The sequence below is a fragment of the Canis lupus genome, chromosome 18, assembly GCF_003254725.2.
Source record: "Canis lupus dingo isolate Sandy chromosome 18, ASM325472v2, whole genome shotgun sequence".
In the NCBI taxonomy this organism is placed as follows: Eukaryota; Metazoa; Chordata; class Mammalia; order Carnivora; family Canidae; genus Canis; species Canis lupus.
In genome coordinates, this window is record NC_064260.1 from 20,310,923 (window position 1) to 20,338,881 (window position 27,959).

The 27,959-nt window shown below is 35.7% G+C and overlaps 1 protein-coding gene across 2 annotated transcripts in view; it reads right to left on the reverse strand.

The window, feature by feature from the left end:
• SEMA3C (semaphorin 3C) overlaps window positions 1-27,959 on the reverse strand; it is a 181,724-nt gene that overhangs the window by 47,606 nt on the left and 106,159 nt on the right. For both annotated transcript variants that reach the window (XM_025449263.3, XM_025449262.3), the window contains exons 7-12: window positions 26,042-26,161; window positions 24,492-24,634; window positions 22,676-22,790; window positions 20,114-20,183; window positions 18,165-18,309; window positions 8,649-8,871 (exon numbers count right to left, since the gene is read on the reverse strand). In XM_025449263.3, coding sequence (XP_025305048.1) covers window positions 8,649-8,871; window positions 18,165-18,309; window positions 20,114-20,183; window positions 22,676-22,790; window positions 24,492-24,634; window positions 26,042-26,161 — 816 coding nt within the window. The remainder of the gene's footprint in view (window positions 1-8,648; window positions 8,872-18,164; window positions 18,310-20,113; window positions 20,184-22,675; window positions 22,791-24,491; window positions 24,635-26,041; window positions 26,162-27,959) is intronic.

Consider the following 27,959-nt stretch of genomic DNA (forward strand, 5'->3'; position numbering starts at 1 on the left):
GAGTTCAAAACCCAGTTGCAATAGCTTCCTGTTGCTGCTATAACAAATTAACACCAATTTTGTGTCTTAAAACAAAACATACTTGTTGCCTTATAGTTCTGTAGACTCGAAGTCTCACATGGGTCTCACCAGGCTAACATCAAGGTGTCAGAGAATTGTATTCTTTTCTAGAGAGTCTAGGAACCAACTGCTTCCTTGAGTTTTCCAGCTTCTAGAACCCAACCAGGTTCTTTTTTAAAATATTTTATTTTTTTATTCATGAGAGACACAGAGAGAGAGAGGCAGAGACACAGGCAGAGGGAGAAGCAGGCTCCATGCAAGGAGCCTGACGTGGGACTCAATCCCAGGACCCCAGGATCACACTCTGGGCTGAAGGCAGATGCTCAACCTCTGAGCTACCCAGGCGTCCCAACGCAACCAAATTCTTTGCCACACTCTTCTGTTTCCTCCATCTTCAAGGCTAGCAGAATCACAACTCTCTGACACTTCTTCCACTGTCACATCTCCCCCTGATGACAGCCGGGAAAGGTCTGCTCTCACACAGTCAGGTAATTTGATTGAGCACACTCAGACAATTCAGGAAAATCTCCTCCTCTCAAGGTCTATAACACAGCCTGCCATGTAAGGTAACACATCCGCAGGTTCCAGATACTGTGTTGTAACCGCTGGGGGGCTACTAGTCTACCTACCACGTTAGTGGAAGAGGAAAATAGACATACAACTAAGTAAGCATTTCTGACTCTAATACCACAGATTTGCCTCAGAAAATCCAATTTTAAATCTTTTTATTCCTACTTACACTATGCTTCATCTTCTAAAATGAAACTTTTCTTTCCATTTTCTACAAAATTTGAATTCTTTTCAGTTCCATAAAAACAACAACAAAAACTTGTAAAGCTGGAAAACCACAGAAACCACCTCCACAACTGAGAGGTAGCTCAGACCTCCTTTGGGTAATCACATCGAGAAGGCTTGGCCTCGCTGAGTCTAAGGCTGCAAATTCTTCTCCTCGGGACAAAAGCTGCCAAGTCTGCCTGGGAGAAACTTGGCAGCACATCAAGAACAAAAACATAGTGTGGTTATTTTTTCTTAACACAGAGACAAAAGATTTTAAATTGTCTTTGTGGTAGAAAAGTTTCTTATGTACATTTAGTGTAAAGGGTTAAATGAAGGCAATGTGTGGGGATAAGGTTTGGCTGTAGTTGTTTTCAAGTCATCTAGGAAAATATCAGTGATCAAATAGTAAAGAGTCAGTCAGTGTCACAGAGCAAACCCTCACCATCTCTCCTGTTGAGAGGCACATTCTCCTAACATGATATTCTGAAATCCTCCAAATATATCCATTGAATATGCAGGATCCATTTTAATTAAGTAATAGAAGCATGCCAAAGAGATTTGCATGTGTCTTGGTGAGTTTGTAAGGCATACTGAAGACAGATATAAGCCCCACTTAAAAAAAAAAAAACAACAAAAAAACTTGAGATGTGCAAAGATTTAGTGATCTATCAAAAATTAAGGAGAAGACCCATTCCATTTCTGCAACCTCCCCTCCCCGAAAAATACAATCTTTTTCATTCTTGAGTATATGGAAACTGACACAGAAAGATATCAGATTCACAGGTTAAATTCTAGCAGAGTTAAGTTCATTTACACACAAATACAGTCTGTTGCATGTCTTCTCTGTCACCTTGTAAGATGTATCTTGGTCACATGTAAGGCTTGGTGACACATGTGGATGGGCAAAAGTGAGTGATGTCACTCAAACCAAACAAATCTGATGCTAATGTTGAATGTCAGCACATCAACATCACCTTGACTTATGTGGATGAAACACTTAAAACACTTAATTCACTATATATATATATATAAAATGAGAAACTATAAATGAAATTACCTTAACTTCATAAGAGGTAAATAATATCTAGTGGTGATAGTAAATGAAGTAGTAAGTGAAGAGAATAAATGCTCAGGATGTGAAATCAGACAGTAAGAGTTTATATTCTACTTGTATCATATACCAAATATCTATGTGATCTTAACTCATCTGAGCTTCTGTCCAGACAGGATGGAGGATAAGTGCAACTCATTTATTCCTTGATTCAAATATCTATTGAGGGGCAACTCAGAGTGACACACTATTGTTAAGTACTGAAGAGACAGCAATGAAGAAGTCTGACATGTACGCTTGCCCCCATGGAGACTGCATTCTTACAATTCCTGACTAATGATAAGAGTTGGATGAGAGTCAGTAACATGTCTGGCAAAAGTAAGTACTATAAATTTAATTAGCATCATTATAACAGGAAGAAAATATTTCAGAAACCTGAAAAAGTATACTTTCTTGCATAATAAGTAGAATACAAAATAAACAAATGGGTTCTTCAGGTAAACTAAGAATACTAAAATTTACATGATCACTACATGAGATTGTATAATCTTTAAAAAAGAATATATCTCTGAAAAGTAGCTTAAATGGAAAAAAAATCTGCTTTTTGCATAAAAAAGTTTCAGCAATTAGCCATGGATGTATTTTGAATAAACTGTCTTTTGGAGGTAAAATGTAAATGAGAACATTCATCTCTGGATTAGCAATCACTCCATGGGCTGGCTACCTTCCTTCTCTTCTCTCTCTCTCTCTCTCTCTCTCTCTCTCTCTGTTCACCAACACCCTTTCTGCTACTCTTCTACATGATCAAGCAGTCATCACACCACAATTTATCATCTTCTCCTGTCAATTCAGCCATCATTCCACTCTGTTCTATTAGTTTTTCCTGCTGTGAAAATCCCAGTAGAATCCTAGGAAAACTCTCAGAAGTTTTCAGATTCTGCTTTGGAAAGCAGTGAACCACAATGTTATTAAAAACCAGTGACTTATAAAGGGATTTGTTCCTACTCGTAAGCAGAGGGGAAGTCCAGGCATTATCCTTAGAGTGACATTCATGCACAGCTTCCAACTGATGGTAGTCTTTCCTGAGCTCAAAACACTGCTCCAGCTATCAAATTTAAATGCAGTATTTTAGGGAGTTATTTAAAAATCAAAATGCCTGGCCCTGCGGTTCATTAAGTGTGCCATTCCAAGAGATGCGACTGCCAAAACTGGTTCATTACTATGAAGGTAGTTATCCTGTAACGCTGCAAGGCAAACATATTAAGGCTTTAGTCACATATGTGGCACACACTTCAAAACTCCACACTTTCAAAGGACTTCCTGGAGCCAACATTCCAACTTAGTACTCATCCAGTGAAACGGAAGCTAATAAGAAGCATGAAACAGTCCATACTATATAAGAATTTTGGCAGAACACCACATGTATCGACCCTACATAAAAAAATCATAATGCCATTAAATCATCCTAAACCGCTAACACCCATTCACAAGAATACTATCGTTCTTTCATCAGAAACCACATGTCATTCTGATTCATATATAGCGCTAAAAATATAAATTTGATAGAATGTGTCTAAACCTGACCCAGACACTTAAATATTTTCATAACTCCAGAGGCAGAAGGAAAACAGGCAAAAATGTCTTCACTGGTGCAATACCGTCAGCTTTGAACCAATGGCCTGGATGTAAGCAGTAGGTGGCAAAGTAAAATAGAAATGTTAATCCTATGAGAGCTCTTGCCTGCTGTTTTACAGCCTTTCCTAAAGATTAAGAAAAAAGGGGGGCAGGGAAGTAAGGATCACAGAAATACCCACAGAACTAAGAATTTAAAACAAAAAACAAAACGACACATACAAAAAAAGCCAGAAAACAAAGATACTACCAATATCAACAAATGCTACAGAAGAAAACAAAAGCACTGACCTGAAAACACTTTTTTTTTTTTTCCCAACATGAGATCATTTTTAGAGGGGTGGTAGCAGGAATGAATGGGAACATATTTAGTGAACTTAGTTTCTAGTTTAAATTTTAATAGAACAGCAGAATATTTTTTACTCAAGATAAAAGAAGAAATATTTATTTTGGGCAACATTATGAATTCCTGTATTATATCTACATATTAGAAAATAGCTTCTTAAGAAGTCTTCATTTTTCTAAAATTATCCAACTACCAGACAAAACTCTTTTTTTCTCTAAAAGGCCAAATAACAAATATTTTAGGCTCTGTGAGCTAAGCAGTCTCTGTGGAGGATACTCAACCCTGGCACTGTAGCTCAAAAGCAGCCACAGACAAAACGGAAGAGAATGAATGTGGCCATATTCTAATAAACTTTATTTTTGAACAGGGTAATCTATGTATCTTGTTGTTTTCAGTGCTCGTGAGATCTTCTCCTTGTTAATTTATTTCAATCATTGAAAAATGTAAAAACAACATTCCTAGCTTATGTACCGTACATGCCGTGGGCTAGATTTGGTCCAGGTTGCAGTTTGCTGAACCCTAGATTAGATATCGATAATGCAAGCTGTAAGAAATAAACGATGAGAAGACAAAGCTCAAATTATCTTTCTTTCTTTCCTTCTTTCTTCTTTCCTCTCTCCTTCCCCTTCTTTTTTCTTATTTATTGTCTATCTATCTGTCTGCCTGTCTTTGCATCTTGCAGTACACAAAGCATAATGAAGTAGTACCAGGAGAGTGGAGGGTCAGATTACCAGTCTCTCAAACTCAGCTGGTGTAGTAGTCCACTGTAAGGGGCTAATTGTAAGGGTTACTAGGCATTGAGCTCACATAAGTACCATAGAGATTCTGGGAGCTACAAATCATTCATAATATTCAAAGTGAATAGTTACATAAGATCCTATTTGCATTCCAATTAACTGTCATGTAAGTTGTTTGGTTTTTTTTTTAATGATACCTTCTTTGACAACTAAGGTCTTCATTAAATTCCTCTAAAATTTCCATTATGGTAGAGAGAAAGGAAAGCCTGGAGAGAAGCTTGACTCATGGCATTAATTGGAACATTATTATTTACTTTAAACAGCTGAAAAGCTCTCTGGTAATGAGGAATTTGGCAACACCATGACATATTATACCCTTCCTAAGACATTTAGATGCCCAAAGCTAAGAAATCCTTGGGAGCGGTGACCTGTAATTCTTCCAAGTTCCATTTCAGAAAAGGCTATTCTATTCACTTTTAGTAGCAAACAAGCACTGAGAACTCTCCCTTTTGAAGAAATTTCACCAACAATCCAAGAACTACTTGGGCAACAACGATCTTATACAAATATACTGGCTGTTAAGAGTTTCAGGCAAACAGAAATCACAATTTCTAAATTCGAATACAGTCTGATAACCATGAGGATAAGATCCAACAGTTCAGTGAGCTATCATCTCTTCAGAAAGATGCTGTTGGCAGAGGGAGTGTCATAGCATGTGCTTTCCTATTAGAGTCTTTCAGAGACTCATGTGGCTTTGTAAGCAATCATTAGGGAAGCTTCCCAGTACAATTAAAAACATATGCCTAAATACTGTTTTTCAAAATGACACAAATGTTTAAATACCAACATAAAAAGTCCATGTAAAGGTGCCAGATACTTATGTGGCAAGAAAAGCCAAACAATTTGTGCAAAAGTATGTTTCTTACTGACGTCTATCTAAATAAACACTGCTACACAGTGTATAAAGACTTGAAAATTTCCTCCATTAAATCTACGTATTTTATGCAAACTTTCCTGAGACAACCTGTGACATCAGAGTTCACATTTAACACAAGTTCCAAAAGAGAAAAAGAAAAGAAAAGAAAACAGTTACTCTTTATGAGTAGTATGAGATATTGAGAAGATGTATGACTCTAAAATTATCACTTCACCTCAAGGATTTTTTTTTTTTTTAATGCAAACTCCATGCCAGATGGTCCAAGCCAAGGCTAAACGCAACTCTTCAAAGTCATCCATATGGAGGTTACATCTTGGGAGAACAGAGCTTGTATGCAAATGAAGATGAACTTTTGCAAATAGTTATGAATTCACTTTGTTATATGAGTAGCAATGGATATAGTCATGATATTCAAATCATCTTGGCATTTGTCAAGTTTACCAGGCACAGTGATATGCCTACAGAGAAATTACATATCAAGGAGAAATAGAACATTGGAAGGAAGGTGTGGTAAGAATACCAATATGGGAGACTGGATTAAGCATTGGTTCCAGAGTCTCAGGAGTGGATAAATTAAGCTTGAAGCATGCTGTTTGAAATGTTAAGGAGTTACACATTGTGTGTGATCTAAAAGTAAGATGTAAATCAACAACACAGATGTTGGCAGGGATGTGGAGAGAAAGGAACACTCTGTGCTCTTGGGTGAGAATGCACACTGATGCTGCCACAGTAGAAAACAGTGTGGAGTTTCCTCAAAAGCTAAAAATAGAACCACCTTATGATCCAGTAATTGCACTACAGGGTATTTACCAAAATAATACAAAAGCACCAATTATATGCACCCCTATGTTTATAACAGCGTTATTTACAACAGCCAAGATATGGAAGCAGTCTGAGTGTCCCTCGACTAATGAATGGATGAAGAAGAGATGGTATATATACACGGAATATCACTCAGCTGTAAAAAAGAGAATGCAATCTTGCCATTTGCAACAATGTGGATGGAGCTAGGGAATATAATGCTAAGTGAAATAAATCAGAGAAAGACAAAAACATAGGATCTCACTCATATGTGGAATTTAAGAAACAAGAAAAAAGCAAAGGAAACAAATGAGAGAGTCAAAGCTAAAAACAGACTTTTAATTATAGAGTACAGTCTGATGGTTACCAGTGGAGAGGTAGGTGGGGCATGGGGATTAAGGAGCGTACTTATTGTGATGAGCACTAGGGATGCATGGAAGTGTTGAATCGCCATATTGTACATCTATATTATATAACACTGTATGTTAAGTAACTGGAATTAAAATAAAAACTTAAAAAAACTAAAATCATAAAATAAAATACAAAAAAAGGGAAGATGTAAATGCAAATATTGAGCTCAGGATATGACAGTGACGAGGGATTTAGGATTTGTTTGCACATAATAGATTAAAACCAAATGAATAAATGAAATGGCCAAAGAATATGTAAAAAGAAGAGGACTGTGGACAGAACCTTGGGGAATACCTACGCTCACAAGCAGGAAGAAGCTAGGCTTATGAAGGAAACTGAGAAGGAACTTCTACTACTTGTGGCCGAAGCAACAGGTAAAGAGAGATTCTACAATACCAAATGGTGCAAAGAGGAGATGGAAATGCCTCAGTGACTAAAGGTGCTCGGTGATTCATTGGGTTTTCTTATCAGGAGGACATTGAAGACCTTGGCAAAACCAGCAGTACAGCAGAAGTGGCCAAGAGTGAAGGTGTAGTCTAGTTTTGTATCCTGGTGTAAGGTTTCTAGCCAAGGATACAGTAGAGAATGAATGAACAAACAAAGTGAATGAGAAGATAACTGATAAAGTTCCTGGAAATTGCAGGAAAGGATAAAATTGAGAACAGACTAGAGAATGGTTAGTCTGGGAAGGAGGAATTATTTCTCAGGTATGGGGCAAACAAAGAGAGGACCAGTGAAAACACCCGTATGTCTAAGTGTGAAAGATGATGCCAAATATGCCTGCCAACAGTTTCTCAACCTCCGACCAATACAAGCTGAAATTATATGAGAGTGAAAGATTCAGATCTGGGGGTTTCAGTGTAAGAACAAAATAAGAATTTTATAGGAAAGTCACACTTTGTGGGTATTTTTTCTTGGCTAAATACCCACATCTTAAATTGAGTGAAGTGTGAGTGCAATTCATTTCTTAGTTCAGAATACGTGTTGCACCGCTGCATAGCTTATAATGAGATTTATAGACACGTTTTGTATCTCTTTCTTTTATTTATTTATTTTTTTTCCGTATCTCTTTCTTAAGCTAGTAGAGGAATTGCCTAATTTCATGAAGTAGTTTTGATATTATAAATAAAAAGACTTCATCACTTCCTGCAACATAGTCAGGAATGTTTGAAAGATGTTAATTACTGTCTAATGGCAAACTAGAGCTTTTTCCTCTCGAGGAGTGGTTCTCAAACTTTACTGTGTATTGAGTTACTTGGCGGGCTTGCCAAAACACAGATGGCTGGGTCTTACCCCTAGAGTTCCTGGACTGGGGACCTAAACTTTGCATTTCTAATAAGTTCTTGGGTAATACTGATTTTGTTGGTCTGGGGAACACATTTTGAGGACCCCTGCTATAGAGCCAGTCATTTCACATTCATATAGATTTATAAACAAGAGTATTTTTCACTCAGTTAGTTTATTAAAATTGGCAAACTATGGTTGTGAATATATTAAAATACCACCGTTAATATTTTCAAAAAAGTTATTTGTATTTGTTATTAAATTTAAGTGTCATCTAGAACTGTCTATCATTATCATGATCGCTTAGAGAATGGCTCCATGTATTTGTTAAGAAGTTGCAGAATTTGCTTCAGTTGAGAGACACACTTACATGCTTAAGATTTCTTCCCATCTTTTCTTTCAGCTCATAATTATTATCTTTCTCTATTATATGTGCCAGCGACTGTTCTAGGTGCTTTACATATATTAACCCATTTGTTCCTCACAATAACCCTATGAAGAAAGGGTTTTGAAGAAATCAACATTGGAGTCTCTCTGGTTCCAATGTTATGGTCCTTACTTATTAAACTCCTTTACTGCACATTGAAGGATAGTTTGAGCTCAAATGCTTACCTGTGCCAAGAAACAAGACATGGTATCTACCGTCAGCAGCATTCACTCGATCCACAGCTATCTTTGTGTACTTGTAATCGGTGCCTATGCGAACAATCAAAGGCCTTCTGTGGATTGGGTATACAGAATTATACATGAGGGGATGGTTTCGGATAAAAGTGACAACATCATCTGGAAACTCCTTAGTAGTCCGCATGTTGGGTGTAAATGCTCCTCCTGGGCACTAATAAAACATTTTAAAAAGAACCAAGTTAGTAAATAGTTACTTCACTTTAGTGATAACTTTTCAAAGGTTATCACTAAAAGTCCTACTTTTCAAAATACTTAGAAGCTTAAGTTGTTTTAAGTGCAGCTCCTCCTTGACTTATGATGGGTTTAAATCCTGATAAATTTGTTGTAAATTGGAAATACCATAAGTTAAAAATGCATGTGATACCCTTAACCTACCTAACATCATAGCTTAGCTGAGCCCACCTTAAATACACTCAGAGCACTTGTATTAGCCTACAATTAGACAGAAATCATGTAACACAAATGCTATTTTATAATAAAGTGTTGAATAACTCATGCAATTTTTTGAAATACTGTATTAATAGTGGAAAACAGAATGATTTAAGAATAGGAGCTGTTGACCTTTGTGATCATATAGCTGTCTAGGAGTTGCAGCTCTCTGCCTAACCCAGCATCATGAGAGGGGATCGTGTCACAAATCACTAGCCTGGGAAAAGAGCAAGATTAAGTATTCAAAGTACAGTTTCTGCTTAATGTGTACTGTTTTTGCACCAGCCATCATAAAGTCAAAAAAAAAAAAAAAAACACGAGATGAACCATCCCAAGTGGGGACCATCTCTATTTGCTCTCCATTGAGGAGAAAACAGCAAGACTGTATATACAACTATCTATAGAAACCGAATTAAAAATATACCCAATTTGACCATTTGAGCAAGGCTAAGTCCACTTGTCCTGCTCCAGTTGTTTTCAGAGAGCAGTTGATGCCATTCTGTCTATAACTTCTTACCTTTCCACCCCTCTCTTTTCTATTCTTATTTTGTGCCAGAAACAGTGTTGTTAGGGTAAAAAAAAAAAAAAAATCTTGTGGATAAAATCTAATGCTGTTACTGGCTAACATAGCTAATCGTTATCAAATTCAATCAGAACTCTAATGGGCAAGAGTTTTTATTCCATCTGATTCCCTCCTCCCAAGAGGGATCTCTGGAGTTGGAGCTTGGCTTTGGTGTGGTAAATTAGACCTGACCATTCCCCTCTAGACAAGACTTCTGTGACTTTCATTATCTTTGGAATAAAATTACAACAGCTTAGCATGGCCTACCGATCCCTGCATATCTGGTCTGCATCTACCATTGCCCTAGTAGTTCTCACTGTATTTTTTTTTTTAAGATTTCATTTATTTATTCATGAGACACACACACACACACACACACAGAGAGAGAGAGAAAGAGAGAGAGAGGCAGAGATACAGGCAGAGGGAGAAGCAGGCTCCGTGCAGGGAGCCCCATGCGGGACCCGATCCTGGGACTCCAGGAGCACACCCTGGGCCAAAGGCAGGCGCTAATCCGCTGAGCCACCTAGGGATCCCCAGTTCTCACTGTTCTTGAGGCTCAAGCATGCTCCCCCTCCAGGACCTTGGCACTTGCTATATTCCCCATTTGAAATATGCTTCTCCAGATAACTCCATGGTTTTCCCTGTTACCTCATTCAGCTCTCAGTTCAAGTCACTTCTTTAAAAGTGGCGACACACATAAAAATAGTTCCCCATCTCTATCTCCACTCTCTATCTCCTTAACCTGCTTGATTATTTTTTTCACAGCTCTATTTACCTAGCTGTATATTACGTATTAGTTGCTTGTGTGTTTACTGCCTGTTTCTCCCTCTAGAATGTAAGCTACATGTTGACCTTGACTGGTTATATTTTGTTCATCGTTTCACTCTGGGGCCTATATATAACAAAGCTGACAGATAGTAGATATTCAACAAAGGATAATTTAACTAGTGATTTACTCTATTACCGCTGGCATTCAATTTTGGTTCAGGGCTGTATGAAACAGGAGCCTCGATTCTGGCCAGGAGAGGAAAGATTCAGAGCTTCAAGTTCAAAGAGGCAACTAGAAAGCAATAATAAGATCTGAAAAAGGCCTGCTGGACAGCTTCAGTAGTTCTGGAAAGAAGGTATAACAAGGGCTTCTGGGGAGAGGATTCCATTTATAGGGCATCTGAGGCCAAGCTCAGGGGTAGGCTGGGAGCTGCTGGAGCTTGGAATGCAAACTTATCCATTAATAGGATCTGTGTTAAGTTATACAAGCAAAACTGTTGGGTATAATCTTTAACATATACACACACTATTTGTGTAATCCTATTAAATACCTGACAATATTTCAAGTTTCAAAAGCAAAAATACTCAGGTATTTAATGCCATATTTTCTTGAAAGAAAAGCACTTCTGTTCTAGTTTTCATTTATTCTCTTATGAGAGGTAAAAGGTAAAGGAAAGCAACAAAGCCAACTTTCTGATCAATAGCAAAGGATACAGCATCTGTAGCAAACTGTAGGGTGTAATGGGGACAGTAATAAACTGGAAAGTTGTGCCTTATTCCAAACCGGCAATGAATACTCATTTCTAGCTATTGCTCCTATGCAGGAATATAAGCCTAGTGTGGCCAGATTTCAACGGAAGGTAGAAATGTGGAATTTTATGTGAAATCTGCCAAAATTACAATGTTAACTCAATGTAAAAAGAGAAAAGCAACGTTAGGGACCCAAAAGACATGGTGACTTGTAGGTTAAATCCTTGCAACAATTATCCCACAAGGTTAGTGCCCCTGGACCAGTATCGTTGGGCAGACCCACGTTTGCAAATAACTCTCAGCAAATTATTAATATTGCCTCACTCACTTAGACTGTATGATACTGAAGGCAATTTTTAGACTCACTTTGACCAGTTAACATTACTAGAACTTTTTTCAGGACCAGTAAATATAGTTCTCTTTTTATTGAAAGGCACAGGGAGCAATTAAATGATTTCACTAAGGAGAGATAATGAGACAAGTAATAAAACTAAGCCTCTGATTCATTATCCAATCAAGCGACTTTCATCTGGGGCTCATATGCTTTTCTTTTAGGAAAAAGCATTATCTTTAAATATACATGTTTATAAATTGCCCACAAAAAAAGACCAAATGGGGAAAAAGAATTTCATTTGATGGTATTCTAAAATGATGGATGTGTTCCATACTTCGGGAAAGTGTAGAATTATGGGTGTTCTCTACCCTCATTCTTCACACAAAGTGGAAAAAGGGAAACGCATTGCTCACTGAATGAAAAAATGGAAAGAACAAATGCATAGGCAACCCAGCTCCTCATAAAACACCACTAATTATGGTTTGCTAAGCTGAGAAGTCCCCTTAAATATTTGCAAACATTCTCATTTGTAAGTGCCAAAGATCCAAAGTTAGCATATATTACCAGGCAATTTATATAATTTCCAGTTAGCAATTACTTTCAGGTGTGATAAGGTTATTAAATTATAAGTGTCTAGTTTCTGGGCTTTACTTAATTTAAATTCAGTTAAAAATTATGTCTCATGTGCACAAAAGTATACTTATTAAATAGGTAACCCAAACAGATCAACTCAAATCAGTTATTTTATGTTCATTCAAATGTCCCCCATTAGGGACTTTAGTTTTATGAACTTCTTGCTTAGAAACAAATGTTTCCTGGTAGGAGTATTTTCAAAATCACAAAATAAATCTTTTTGACAAGAATTAATTTTTTCAATTGATTCATGGCATAAACTTTGCAGATAAGACACAGGATGAATGACAATGATGGTGACAAGAATAAAAATGGATTACCCTTTGCAGATTCTCTCTCTGGACTTGTGAGTTTGCTCAGTGTAACATTGCCAAGTATAAATAAAATTCATGGACTTATCCCTCATCTTGTGATATGTGAAAACTTGTGTACTGAGATCTCAAGATAATAGAACATCCACCAACTATCATAAAATAAAGCCTCTGTCCCTGAATGAGGCTGGTGTCTCATTCTTCAGAAGGTTGAACTCTACAAATAGTCATTAAGTAGTTTGGGTTAAACTTCTCCTTTAAGCTGGGTTTTTTTTTTTTTTTTTTTTTTTTTCCAGTTCTAGCTTTCTGTTTATCCGGCAGTGATAAGCACTCCTTTTTTGAGTAAAGACATTTTAAGTGTTTTGATTACTAAAGTGTTGGGTGAAATGCTAGGAACAATAACAATGCCATGTTAAGGAAGTATCAGCAATTGTTGCCCTCAACCTAATTTCTTCCCTATTTTTAGCTATTCTTGACACCTGCCATCCTCCGATGCTCCTAAATCTCACATCCATGATCTTAGTTTTCAGTATTAATATACTCATATCTTAATTCATGTAGCTATACCTTGGACACTTTTTTTTTTAAGATTTTATGTATTTCTCCCTGAAAGATACACACACACAGAGAGGCAGAGATATAGGCAGAGGGAGAAGCAGGCTCCACGCAAGGAGCCCGACGTGCGACTTGATCCCAGGACGCCGGGACCACACCCTGAGCCAAAGGCAGACACCCAACTGCTGAGCACCCAGGCATCCCTCCTTGTGCATTTTTTTATTCAAAAAGCATTTTGATGTGTCCAATAGAAGACACAAGTATAAGAAGCCACCATTATCTTGTAGACATAAGATTCTTGAAAGATGGGCATATTCAAAGCAAAATAACAAGGCATATAATGATAATTTAGGACAAATATAAAATAAATATCAAATCTTGATTCATGATCAATTGCCATATATGGTTAAGAGCCAATATTTTTTAAATGAATTCAGAATAGAGCAGAGAACTTAAGGCTCTCTGAGTTGGTGGAAAGGCTTAGAGATAGAATAAAAATTTGGAATACCTAGGAAACTATAATGTGGGGCATTGCTGGGTCATAATGCTCAGAGTGAAAGAAAGGTAGGAGTTGAGGTTAAAAACTGCAGCAAAGCAAAGCAAAACTAGTCAGAGAAGGAGTGACTGACATGGTCAAGGGGAGCTTGACCTAACACTTGAAAGATGAGTGGTGTATGAATAAATACACGGACATGAATAAATGGCATTCCAGAATCTGGGTTAGTTTCTGGCATTGGTCTTTGAAACTCGTATTCTGAGAGAAACTGAGCTCATGCTTAAACCCTTAGTAATCTAGGCCCTTTATTTAAAGCCCAAAGAGTTATATAGCTGAGGACATGTACTTATGCACCACTTGGTCCATATTTTACTTTCATTTATCCCTCACTGCTGACAAGAGTGCTCTGCTCCAGTCCTACTAGCTCAGGGGGAGCTTCTAGAACTCCCTTGTTAATTTCCATCTTTGCCTTATAATGTAAGCTGTAACCTTTGTCTAGAAGAGCATTCTTTCCCCACCCAAATTATTCAAATCTGACTGTCTTCAGGGCCAACTCAATCTCATATTTTTATATGCCTTCTCAGGACAAGGCTATCCTACAAAAGTCTCTGTCTCATCTAGACTTCGATAGTATTTATTGTCTATTTTATTCATGTCTCGAATAATATGAAACATGTAAGGAACTTTTCAAGTCTACATGTCTTACTTAATTTTACTGTAAACTTCCCTAACAATGCTTTAAACGTCTATGAAGACTAGAAATACTTCTAATGTAAGAACCTCCCAAAGATGTGTGGAATCAACAGAAGTGCCAGCAATAAAGTTCTCTTTTTCATGCCACCACTAACTATGTGGGTCATGAATTTTCTGTATTTGTTTGCTGTGAAGAAGTATCAGAACTGTTCAAAGCAAGATTAAGGCAGATGGTTCTGGTCCACTTATAAATAGATATTAAAACAGAACACTTTAATCAGGTTCTGCTTTAAGCAGGATAGTATAAGCAAAACAACTTTCTACAGAAGCTTTATACACATTGCAACAGAATAATGTAATATGTTAGCTCAGCCACAGAGAGAATCTGCAGTCTTTGGCTGCCCTTTGCAACATACCAAAGGTGTCTTGTTTCTTCCACAAACTTGAATTACTTATGGAAAAACATTATGACACAATTGGCAGGCTTCTTCCCACTGACTTGGGCTTGCTAGTTGGGGCAGTTTGCTAACAAAGCTATCAACTCTGCTTTAAAAGAATCACCTACGGAAACATTAGAGTGAGGGTATACAATTTCTGGCCCTGTCATTTTTTTTTTTTAAGAATCCAGCCATGTATTTATGAGGTTGACCGGGCAACTGGACTACTGTGTAGGGAAATAAAGTACAGCAGTCACAGTTAATTCTTCACAAGAAGACTTCAGAAGCAACATTTTTAACCCAGAAAAGAGGGAATGCTTTGGGTCACTTGGCTGTAGGTCTTCCTGCTATATCGGTGGGATATTAAACCCTGGAAGCCTGGCCATCTGAGTCAGACAGCTGAGCCTTCATGGTGTGTTGCTCAGCGAAGGGTGGAGGGACCAAATTTTCTGGGAGGTATGCTTTCCAGAAGGAGTTCCAGAGGTCTTCCTCCACCCTGCCTATTTCACTCCCTAAGGATCACTCATTTGACAATTTTTTTATTGAAGGGAGCTGCTCTGGTCTCAGCACCAGATGTAAGAAACCACATTATAGAAATATGTCTCAAGTACTGACTACTCCCTTTATTTCATGGAGTCAGCTCCAGATGTGTATTACTAAGCCCTGGCTTATACCACACTGCTTTACAGCAGGAAAAAAACATGCTTATTCTTAGGAACTTGGAAATAGTGAAAAGTGGGACTATTAGCAGAATTTTCTAATTTAACATTGGTTTATTTTGTTTTACTAAAAGGGGTTTATCTATTCTCACATTTTATGTAGAATAATTGCTATTTGACATGAGTGGTTTTCTCAATATGATTCCTGAGAGTCTTTTTGAACTGTCATTTATTTGGGTGAAGAGTCTGACTAGCATTGAGAACAGGGGTGGTGGCTTTCTTCAGGAAAAAAAAAATGTAATTTTTTGTCAATTTATTATAATGATTTGTTTTTTTTGTTTGTTTTGTTAAAGATTTTATTTATTCATGAGAGACAGAGAGAGAGAGGCAAAGACACAGGCAGAGGGAGAAGCAGGCTCCATGCAGGGAGCCCAATGTGGGACTCGAACCCAGGTCTTTAGGAATCGCACCCTGGGCTGAAGGCGGCGCTAAACCACTGAGCCACCTGCGCTGCCCTATTACAATGATTTGTAATACTTGTCAACTTCAAACTGTAACTACTGTCACCATGGTGCTCTCAAGTCACTACTGTGAATCCTTACTTGAGATGAGGTGCACAGAATCTACTCTTATAAGCTGGGTATAAACTCGCTCCACACATACTCGTTGAGGCTCTAAGGCCTCAAACCTGATTCTATTAGGGTGGCTCTCTTTTATCCGTTTTTTTGTTGGTTTGTTTTTTAATCTGGGAAATTTCTCTTAAGGTAATACTTGGGAAATAGAATTTTGTTGAGTTTACAAACAAACTATCCCTATACTAATCCCAAATGTATGTTGTTAAAAAGAATAATTAATGAAAGCATACACAGTCACAATCACTTGTAAATTTTCTGTATTAAGATGATGTAATGACTTGGTCAACTTCAAGTAGCAAGTAATTCTCAAAAATCAGATTTATTCTTGAATAGGTTATCAGTGAGTCACCTGGGAATGCATGAACTACACTGGATGAATTAATGAGAGCTGTGAGTTATAATGGAATCTGAAAATTGTTCACGTTCCTCTTCACTTTCACTTCTTTTATGTAATCTCTGCTTCTTATCCAACACACTCCAAGTTGAGGTGCCTTAGCATCAATATATCTGTTGATGTTTTGCTTGTATTGCCCAAAATAATTAAGTATTTTTCCACTTTCTGTTGAGCTGTATCAAAGGGAGATCATGTAAAAGGAGACTGTGAATTGTATGATAGGACTTTGTCCCCAGCCATGATTAAGTGTGGCTTTTTCAAATTTAATTGTTTCATAGGTAAAGAGCAATTATGATAATCTTTCCAGCTAATTAAATTTTAATTATTCCTATAAAAGATGTATCAATGATTAATCTTTGTGCTTCCTAGCCAGGGAACCAAATTTGATCTCTTTCAATTTTGAATAAATAGGTTTAGAGGTTTAGCAAACTATTTTTCCTATTTTTTAAAGAAAATTGACAGCAGTATATTTAAGATGAGGAGAAAATAAAGGACTGAATAATACACTGCAAATAAACTCTGATAATAAGACAAAAATAAAAGGAATTAACAATAAAAATTACATAGGGTGAATATCTGAAAGCACATGGGTAGAGGGAATTTCGTATTTAAGGAAAAAGGAAAAAGAGACATTTCAAGAAAACAATATTTTAACTATCTTTTGATTACTTTTCATAATACCATTCTTTTTATTCACATCCACCCCATTTTATAAACATAACATATTCTATGAAATGCAAAAATATAAGAAAATTATATTCCTCTTGATTGTCTCTTCTCAGCGTACCATAAGACATTTTATAGAGATCAAAACTAATCAATATTCTAGAATTCAATAAAGCATCATAATGGGCCAAATAAAAAACATATAGTAGGACTATGATTATTGTAGTCCTAGAAAAACTTCAAGTCCAATCTGTCAGTGCACTACCTACAACTTCAGCTGGAAAAGTTAGTTTTCAAAGTACTTCTTAATACTGCTAATGTTATGAAACATGGGTATCCTGTATACCTGAAAACTTTATAGTTCATAAATATTTTATTGAATTATAACATCACTTTCATTATATATTTTTTTAAGATTTTATTTATTTATTCATGAGACACACACAGAGAGAGAGAGAGAGAGAGGCCAAGACACAGGCAGAGGGAGAAGCAGGCTCCATGCAGGGAGCCCTACGTGGGACTCTATCCCGGGACCCCAAGGTCACGCCCTGGGCTGAAGGCTGCGCTAACCTGCTGAGTCACCCAGGGATCCCCATTGTGTTTGTCTACACATACTACTTTGTTTGAGAAATATACAGTATATAATTTTTAATATATCCCTGAGTATATACCTTAAAATTGAAAGATCTATATATGTTTTATTGCTAAATTATTTTTTATATGATTACTTCTTTATTAAAACAGGTGAGATTCATTAATATTAGGAAGGGTTGTAAAAAGCAACTAGCTTTCAAATTCTTTTAGGCTGCGACCAAAATGTTAACACTTTCTATGCTATGGCTTTTATGCCAATAAAATTAGGAAATATCTCTGTTGTGTTTAACATATACAGTTGTCTTGAAATCTGGGAGATTTTATTAGTAATAGTACTTAGAAAAAATTGTAGAGGATCTATTTGTAAAATCCCAAATGTGAGAAACCATGACCTGAAAAATTAAAATGAGTATATCAGTAGGTCTATGGCATATTTAATAAATATCAATATGTCATTCATTTCTTATTAAATTACATATATATTTTTTTAAAAAGCAAAATAACAAAGAAACTTTCCTAGATACTTACAGTTCCAGGGCGAGGATATGGAATTCTACCCTGATAGGAAATCAGCTGATGATTGGGCCCTTCTTTGTGGGCAAAAGGCCCATTAAACACAGTCTGTATATCAGATAAATGATACACACACACTGCCGAGCCTTTAAAAACTGAGCTAAAAAAACAAAACAGAAAGAGATCCATTATCTTACTTTTTTTTTTTTTTTTACTTTTAAATACAATTTTTAAAAAATAGATGGTAAAGTTTGTGATAAAAAGTTGATATAAGTCATCATGGAAAAGTTGAATGTTACAGTGCACATTGCAAAGCCAAAAAACTTCTATTATTTTGAAATAAACCATTGGTACACACAGCATTAAAACATTTAAGTCATCCATGGAGGTAGTACATAGTAATAAGTTATAGAAGAGTTATTATAAAAAAAAATTAAGATATTTAAAAAATAAAAAAAAATAGAGTTATTGTTTCCAAAATACAGGACAAGTCAAAAAAGTTTTTAACTAGTTTATCTTAACAACAAAAAATCAATTGATTTATTAAAAAATATGAATTTGAATTCTAAGTCACTGTCAGTACAATCTATCATAATTTAACTCAGAGAAATAAGTCTCATTAAGAGAAATGGAATCTCTTTGTCTTAAGATGATTTTAATGTGAGAATGTTCTTACATGTGTCCTAAATAGTAACTAGAAAAATCTGTTATCATAGTTTTATGTATTTTCCCTGCTAATGACAGAAAAAAAAAACCCCAAACCCAATAAGGTACAAAAGAGATTCATTATATTGTCAATAAAATCTCATAGAATTTGTTTAGATCCTTATTAAAAACTACGACTATTGTCAATAAGGCAGATTGACAGAAACAGTTCTGATTTATATGTATCTCCTAAATTAGATGCCTAATGGAAAACTTAGATACCCATTGAAAAAAGCAAGATATATTAATTAATCATCAGCATCACTGGTCAAAAATGACAATTCTGAATTTTTCAAAATGCTATTGGGGGAAACAAACATTATAGAAACGGTTTTTTGAAACAACTTTTTAAAGAATTTGGTTCATTTCAGTTTGTTCAATTCTTTGTGAGTTAAATCAGGACTACTACTTTCTCTATTAGAACAGGAGTTAAATTGTTCATCCTGAAAGGCATCTTTTTACAGATTTTATAGGGCAAGTGTAACTATGATTTATAATCAATATCCCTGCCATTTTATTTTACTGTGAATGGCCCATTACAGTTTACAATTATGCTGTGCTTGCCCCACTAGAAGAGAATGCTAAAAGCTCCAAGTTTTGGCCTTATAATTGATTGTCTAATAAAGGGGACCCATTACATTCTGCATTGGCCATGCCCCAGCTTGAGTATTGTGTTGCATTCTGAGTAACATTCCCAGTGTAACATGAGTAAACAGAAATATGGGTAGGAAAGGGTGAGAATTTGGCAAGTTTTCTTGAAATACATGACAGTTGAGATTGGACATCCCAGAGAAGTTAGAAAATATTAAACCTATTTTCAGATAAATGAAATACTATCATATGGAATGTGAAAACTGGTGCGATATTCTATTAGTTTCTAAATGATCATCATTTTAGATCACTCCAGAAGTAAAACTTATTTCAACAGAAATATCAAAAGTTTTAGGTGAAACATGAATCCTCATATTACTTCCTTAAAACAAAATACCTTATATACTTTATTCCTGCATTTTAATTCATATCTTCCTTTCTTTGAGAAAGATAGCATATAATCATTATAAACACTCTGTTCAAAACTATTTTGAAAATGTTAGTTCAGCTTAAATATATTTTGGTAATCAGGCAAAAGTAATAAAACAGGACAGTTACACTCTGAATGCTATGTAAAATTAAAAGTTCAAAAGAATGTTTTATAATAATTACTATTACTCACTAAGGTTTATTGTTTAACCCATAAGCTGTAATTGTTTAATAATTACCTTGATGTTGTAAAAATGCCATACACTAGTGTTGTCCTTGGGTTATCAGTTTCCAGCAGAAACACATCCTCTAAAAAAGGAAGATGTCATTCTTTTAAAGTTCCCAGATATTAACTGTATATTTAAAAATTTATCCTAATAAAATAAATTCAACTATGGAAAGTATTATTGAGTAAGGTATTCTCGCAGCATCATTATAATCTGGAAACAACTCCATGAACTCCGTGACAGGCAATAAAATATTATACAAACACTAAAGGGACTTATAAAGACTGCAAACTTACGGAACTCATGCTAATGAAGTACTATTAAGTGGAAAAGGCACAAAGGTATATATTATAGACTAAAACCAGGTGAACTGTGAAACTGTACGCCAGGATACAATAAGCTTACCAGTGAGTGTCTCTGGTTAGCAGAGTTCTAGAAAGATGTCTTCTTTTTTCTGCATTTCCCTTTTTTTTTTTTTCTAAGATTTATGTATTTATTTTAGGGAGAGAGAGAGAGGGGACAGAGGGAGGGGGAGAGAGAGAATATCAAGCAGATTCCCTGTTCAGCATGGAACCCAATGGGGGCTCCATCTCAGGACCTATGAGATCACGACCTGAGCCAAAATCACAAGTCGGACACAGCCGACTGAGACATCCAGGAGCCCCTTTTCCCTGCATTTTCTAAATATACTTTAATGACAATATATTACTTTTTTAAATTCAAAAAGTATTACAAATCACAATTTCTTTTTGACCTGGGGTTAGAAGTTGGAATGTGGAAGAAAACTCTTTCAACGTGACTTTTTTTCTTTACATGAAATAACACTTTTTTAGCTTATGGTCAAAATTGCTAGTGATGTTTTTATTTAATTGATAATTCCCTCAATGACAAAAAGTTTAAAGTATATTAAGGCAAAGACAAAGGTATAGGTAGTAAGGCTCATTAATACATAACAGAATGTGGAAGTAGATCTCCGGTAGGAAAGCCTGGTTAATAATCAATTGTTACAGGAAAAATCTGAATTTAGTGATATTTTTGCAAATAAGTTTCTTGCTGGGAAATACAAAGAAAGATGTATTTATTTTAAATTCACAATGAATTTAGGACCTCTTAGGCAATAAATTAATAATGAGTAGCCTTTCCATATGTGAACAAAAGGCTGAACTGTCTGGCTCTCCCTAAAAAAATCAGAAAGACTAAAATATCCTAAGTCATTAGAACATAAACATATTTGCAAAGAATTTGGGGGAAATAATGTGTAACTAACTTATAACACAAAACTCACACTTAGAACTTTCTTCTAGAAAAGCTGATATTAAAAACTTCTGTTTCTATGATCAGCACACAGGCTGGCTTTTGAAGAGATCAGCTACCGTTTCAGTGTCCATGATGGCTAGAACCAGTAGATTTTTCTTTATTGTAATACATTTTTATTGCTTATCTCATCACCTGCCTCAAAATCTGAGAAGAGCCAGCAGTTTGTATTTTAATGGATTAAAGCAAAATAAAAGTCATTTCTAAATGGCATTTAGTAAACATGACACTCTAATCTGTATCAAGTTATTCTGATAAAGAGAACTATGCCATGGTAGAAAGAAATCAGATTGTTAGCCCTTATTTGTTTTTTTTTTTTTAATTTTTATTTATTTATGATAGTTACAGAGAGAGAGAGAGGCAGAGACACAGGCAGAGGGAGAAGCAGGCTCCATGCACCGGAAGCCCGATGTGTGATTCGATCCTGGGTCTCCAGGATCGCGCCCTGGGCCAAAGGCAGGCGCCAAACCGCTGCGCCACCCAGGGATCCCCGTTAGTCCTTATTTGACCTCGAAAATATAACCCTCCTCATGTCACACATGCTGAGATACTTAATCCCAGGATCACCAAGGAGGACTGAGACTGGAGCACAAGCCTCATTTCTACCCTGATGCTTTCCCATCTAACCTCGATTCTGTTCATTAACAATGTTTTTTTTTTTAAATTAATTAATTAATTTATTTTAGAGCAAAAGTGAGAGAGAGCAAGAGCATGAGGAGGGGGCAGAGGGAGAGAGAGAGAAGCAGATTCTCCGCTGAGCAAGGAGCCTGACTCAATCCCAGGACCCCTAGATCATGACCTAAGCCAGAGGCATAAGCTTAACCCACTGAGCCACCCAGGTGCCCCATACTCATGAACTATTAATAATAAAAATATATAGCCGGATTGTCATACAAATTGATTTCAAGTCAGAATATTAGAATTTAAATATACATGCAATGCATGTTCTTTTAGATAAGCACAAATGTATCATTACTCATGTAAATTATGCAAGCAGCTCTCTCTCACACGGATGTACATACACTCATTCATATATCATGGTGAATTCAATGAATGAAAAGTTTGCGTAGTGCACTCAGGGGCAAAATACATTTAAAAAACACTTAAGGGAATTTATGAACAGTATCCAGATCGTTTCACATTGGCACATTACTGATGCTGAAAACATTCATGGAAAAAACACCTTCTTCTGAGAGGTTATTAAAATAAACTTTACAAGCTTTTTTTCCAAAAACATTTTGCAGTCTCACATCGATGTACCTAATTCATCAAAGTGTGTTTCAGGCCCGTCTTCGTCAGTCACAGAGCACACCAGCCTCGCTTTCAAAAAGGTTGTCCACTTGTTGACAAGGCTGCGCAGTCCCCCAGTGTCATTCTGAAACCATTTTGAAAACACACTTCAGATTGCTTAAAGAAATATTAAAGTGTATTAAAAATTCAGCTTAGTGGGGCAACTGGGTGACTTGGTCGGTTAAGCATCTGCCTCTGGCTCAGGTCATGATCCCAGGGTCCTGGGATCCAACCTGCACCTGCATCAGGCTCCCTGCTCAGTAGGGAGTCTGCTTCTCCCTCTGCCTGCCCCCCTGCTTGTGATCTCTCTCTCTCTCTCTCTCTGAAATAAATCAAATCTTTAAAAAAAAACCTCAGCTTAGATGTGTATTACTTGAGGATTTGTTATAATCTGGAGGGTGGAAATGTTAACTATATCTGCACAGCAACAAGGAGGAATATTTAAGATCAAAAGCATTTTATAAAACAGCTATAGCTATACTATTAATTCTCTACAGTAGGATAATAACAGAAAATGTTTTGAAATTTATATGCCCTAAAGCTTTCTAAATTTAACAGTATGTGATGAAAGTACCTGGAAAATGTTCTGAAGAACACATAATTTAATTTGCCTTAATAACTCATTGTCTTTAATATGAACATAATTTACTATATACAGCGAAGCTTGCAGATTCTACTGTGGTCAGGAAAGTGGGTTTATACCTATACCAAATGGTCTTCAATACTTCTTTTTTTTTAAATTTTTAAGATTTATTTGTTCATGAGAGACACAGAGAGAGGCAGAGACACAGGCAGAGGGAGAAGCAGGCTCCCTGCGGGGGGGCCGGATGCAGGACTTGATCCCAGGACTCCGGGGTCATGACATGAGCCAACGGCAGAGGCTCAACCACTGAGCCACCCAGGTATCCTAATAGTTCTATTTTCTATCCTTCATTTCTCTGCTATTATTCATTTAATCCTCAGTATTTCTAATCAGATGCTTAAATATATATATTTTCCTGGCCAGGGCCAGGAAAAAGGCATTTGGATCATTCACAAATAGTCTCTACTGATTTTTTTCCCTGTATACCCAAGTGTTTCAGGAACCCTTCTGAAGACTTTCCTGCCTTGTTCCAAATGACTGAGAAGCAGATGAGCTCCACAATCAGTGGAATATTGCAATATTTAAAAATAAACTATTTTGAACACTGGATACTTTAAGAAGCACTTTTGCACGAAGTATGGTGGCCATAAACAAGTCAGGGCAAACCTATAAAACTCCTTTATGAGAGGGCACCATGAGTTTTCTTGAGTTGCTACATATGCTTACTGTTTACATACAAGAACATTTTGTTTACTGTTTCTAATTAGGACTGTATTTTACTAATGCATTTCCTACTTTTCACTGTTGCAGTTTCTCAATGATTGTCTTTATTGAGGTTTTGCTGTATTTTATTCACAAGAATTGTTCTGTTTCTTTTGTAACATACAATTAAGTTAGCTGTTTTTAATGCAAATGCATTAAATGGAAAAACAAAAATTACACAAAACCATTTTTTTTGTGTAAAACCATGACCACTATCTTTCCTTGAATTAAGCTTATCTCATATGATTGATGTGAATAAACATTAAAATAAAATGTCTCCTCTCAATATTTCATTCATTTGTAACCATAGATAAAAGTAGGAAAATAAACTATTGGCAAAAAAAAAAAAAAACAAACAAAAAACAAGAAAAACAAAAAAAAACCCCATATCCATATAATTCAATTTTGAATTTTTAAAATTAGGACAAGTTTAATACTTACCGGACATATCCTAGCAATCATGGAATGAATCTGTTTTGTGCTTCTGCTATTGTCAGTCAGTTTCTCTTTGAAGAAGAAGTACACCTTAGCATCATTTGGATCTGTGCCATCTGGGATGACATGTGCATCCACAAACATAGGTTCTGGAAAAAAATACAAAGACTATATTTATACTCATGATGGAGATGCACCTACTGTTCATCTAAGTAGACCACAGGCATATGCCTTCTCCATTTTAGTACAGAAGCACAATTGCATTTTCAAAGGCACAGTCTAACTGCAGGAATTGTATTCACACAACATACTGTGTTTGCAGTGTCAAGTGGCACAAAATATATCCGTTAACTTAACAGCTTAAACTATTTCTTTCCCTGTCTGCAATACATTCTGAAAGCTCAGTAAATGCAAAAATTCTTTATGCACTGAGAAGTTCTAAAAATTAGAAAGCGTTTCTACCAGTTATTTCCCATGAAATCTAATGGTCACTTTATAGAAAAAAATAAAAAAAAAAAAAGGTTGTCTTTCAAAGTATAGCTTTCAATTTAGTGCATAAAAACTCAAATTCATTGAAGCAGAATGTGCAGTCAGGAGTCCAAGATCTGAAAAACAGTTTTCCTTAAAATACAGCATATGAAATGAAGGGGAAATTTTTCAAGGAAAAAAAATGCAGTCATTTGAAGACATAGAGGGATTCCTTATTTCAAGAACAAAACAAGTTTTAGAATACTCCATTTCCAGATGTACTCGACTCATAAATTGCAGAAGTAAATGGACAATCAATGCTTTCTTGTGCTTGTCTATCAGTGAACTAAGACGCTAAACTGGGTGATTCATGCTTCACTGTGCAATGTTAAGTGAATTGCCAAATTCAGGGTCAGCTAGAAATCTTCCCCAGGGTGAAATGACAAAGATCTTAGTGGTTTCTTCTTCTTCTAAATAGCAGGAACTGATTGAAACTGTACATTAAAGTCAAATGAACATCTTTCATGATGTGAATTTCATGTGATTCCACCCAAAATTAGAAACAAGTGAATAGTGTTAATCATAGTTATCATATCTATGATTTCTATTAGGTACTAAATAAAATTATTAAAAATCATATATACCAGTTTTATAATTTAAGAATCTAAGTATAAAACAAATGTGAGGCGTTCCTAAAAAAGTCCTAGTCATAATATCTGTTATAAATTTAGGAAGATTTTAAGATTTGACATAATTAAAATCGACAAATTCAAACAGACTAAATAAATAAATAGCATACTTAATTGTGATATGCTACAATTAAACAACTGGAGAAGATTCTTGCATATGAACCTGTATAATAAACATCATTGTCATTTTTATTTTTTAATATATTTATGATAATTACATGATGGTTAACAAAGAGTTAGAATATGAACTATGGACTTCTTCAATTATTTATTTATCCTAAATATTTAAAATCATAGAGTACAGAATTGTTACATCACAGCTAATTTTTTAATCTTTCTTTATTATAGAATTAAATTAGTTTAAAGCACGATTCTCAGGGTGCATAAACTGTTTCTTACCACTTAGCCATTTGGAATTGTGTTGATCAGTTCTGACTGCATTCCTCTTGGTTAAACTTCGAAAAATAGCAGCATCTGTGCCCATGAAATCTATATACATTCCAGAGAATAGCTCCTCATCTATGATAAAGTAAGAAAATGTCAACACAATTTTAAATGTTTTTTAAGGTTCTTTTAAAAATCAAGGAGAACTTGCTTATTAGGTAATCACCCACATGACGGAGTGCTTAATTGTTGGTTTCCATTGTTCATTAAATAAAATAATTGAATAAAATTTAATCTAGTCTCATTTTTGCCTATATTATTATCAAGAGTTTTATTCTACATAAAAATAAAAATTCCTCTGCCTATACTTAATTATACTAAAAACCTAAGGTGATACAATGTGTATCAAGAATGGCAGAAATAATATGTGCATAAAAGATAACAAAATGGCTTCATTAATTATTACTTTCTTTTAATAAATAAAAAATACAGTAAGAGAATGCTCAGTTTCTAATTTTGACAAGAATTAAGTAAGTGGAAATTAGGGCTAAGTCGTTTAGCACTCTGAATCTCTCTCTACCTTCTTATTTGTAAAACATGGGAATGATCTTTATGATCTCAAAATTTTTTGCCACGTACAAAAAATTCCATGATTTCACTAAATAGATTGAAAATATTAGTTTTTATTCTCAAAATATTATTAATGATAAAGTTATTTTTTAAAGATTTTTATTTATTTATTCATGAGAGACACAGTGAGAGAGACAGGCAGAGACACAGGCAGAGGGAGAAGCAGGCTCCACGCAGGGAACCCGACACGGGACTCGATCCCAGATCCCAGGATCATGCACTGGCCCAAAGGCAGAGGCTCAAGTGCTGAGCCACCCAGCCATCCCTATGAAAGCTATTGTATCATTAAAAGTAAAATTTAATTTGTAGTGCTAGAAATTTTCTATAAGGTAAACAAAGTGCTACTTTTTCAATTGTAGCACACAATATATTACCATTATGCTAAAAATAGTACGTGAATAAGCCACATGTAGTTTAACATATTAAGCCATAAAAAATAGAAAGTAGATGTAAGAAAGAAAATATATTTTAAATATAATTATCATCATTAATGGCAAACTAGGATATTTTAATCCGTATTTGCATAACATTAGACATTGGACTTATTTCTTAAGGTCCACATTAATTTCTATCCTGGTAAGGACAGTAAGCATTGAATTGGTATGTGTGACCCTAGGAACAAAAAAAACAAAGTTACAAGTCAATTTAAAAAAGGAATAAAATGTATCAGGTCTGACCCACTAAACCACTATGCTGCTTTTTTCTTTGACTGATGTTCTATAATGACTCCCCTGGCTGTCTTCAGATCATGGTCATTTTGGCAGGACTGGAATATTTTGAAGCATTCCAAATCCACTGGTTAGTAAGAAGCAATACCAGTTAACCCAGGACAGAATGGAGAATGAAATGTTCTTAACATGTGCTCACAAGGTGATGAACTGGACCCTTACCAGTCAGCAAGTGGGTATGGCAAGCACTGTGTTGCCCAATTCTGCTTCCTAGTAGGGCTCTGGTGCCCATGGGAACGGATTATGGGAAGATAATAAATGTTCATGAAAACATTTTGAGCAATTTAGCTTCTTTAAAATTCTGTGAACATCTGTGAAGCATCTGCACAAGCAATCTGCCAAGGCAGTGGTTATTAAATTAATATAACTTTGTAATTAATTGTCTCACATTTAATTATACCAGATTACCCCCAAAATGGTGGGTTATAAATTCTCGCTATTCAGTAGATTGATTAGCATAGCTCTCCATTATCAGATCTGTTTCCAGGACGAGAAGGACAAAGGACACTCAGAGGACGGTGTATGGCCAAGAGGGCTGATTCCAATCCTACTGCACACCACCTCATTAATTATGT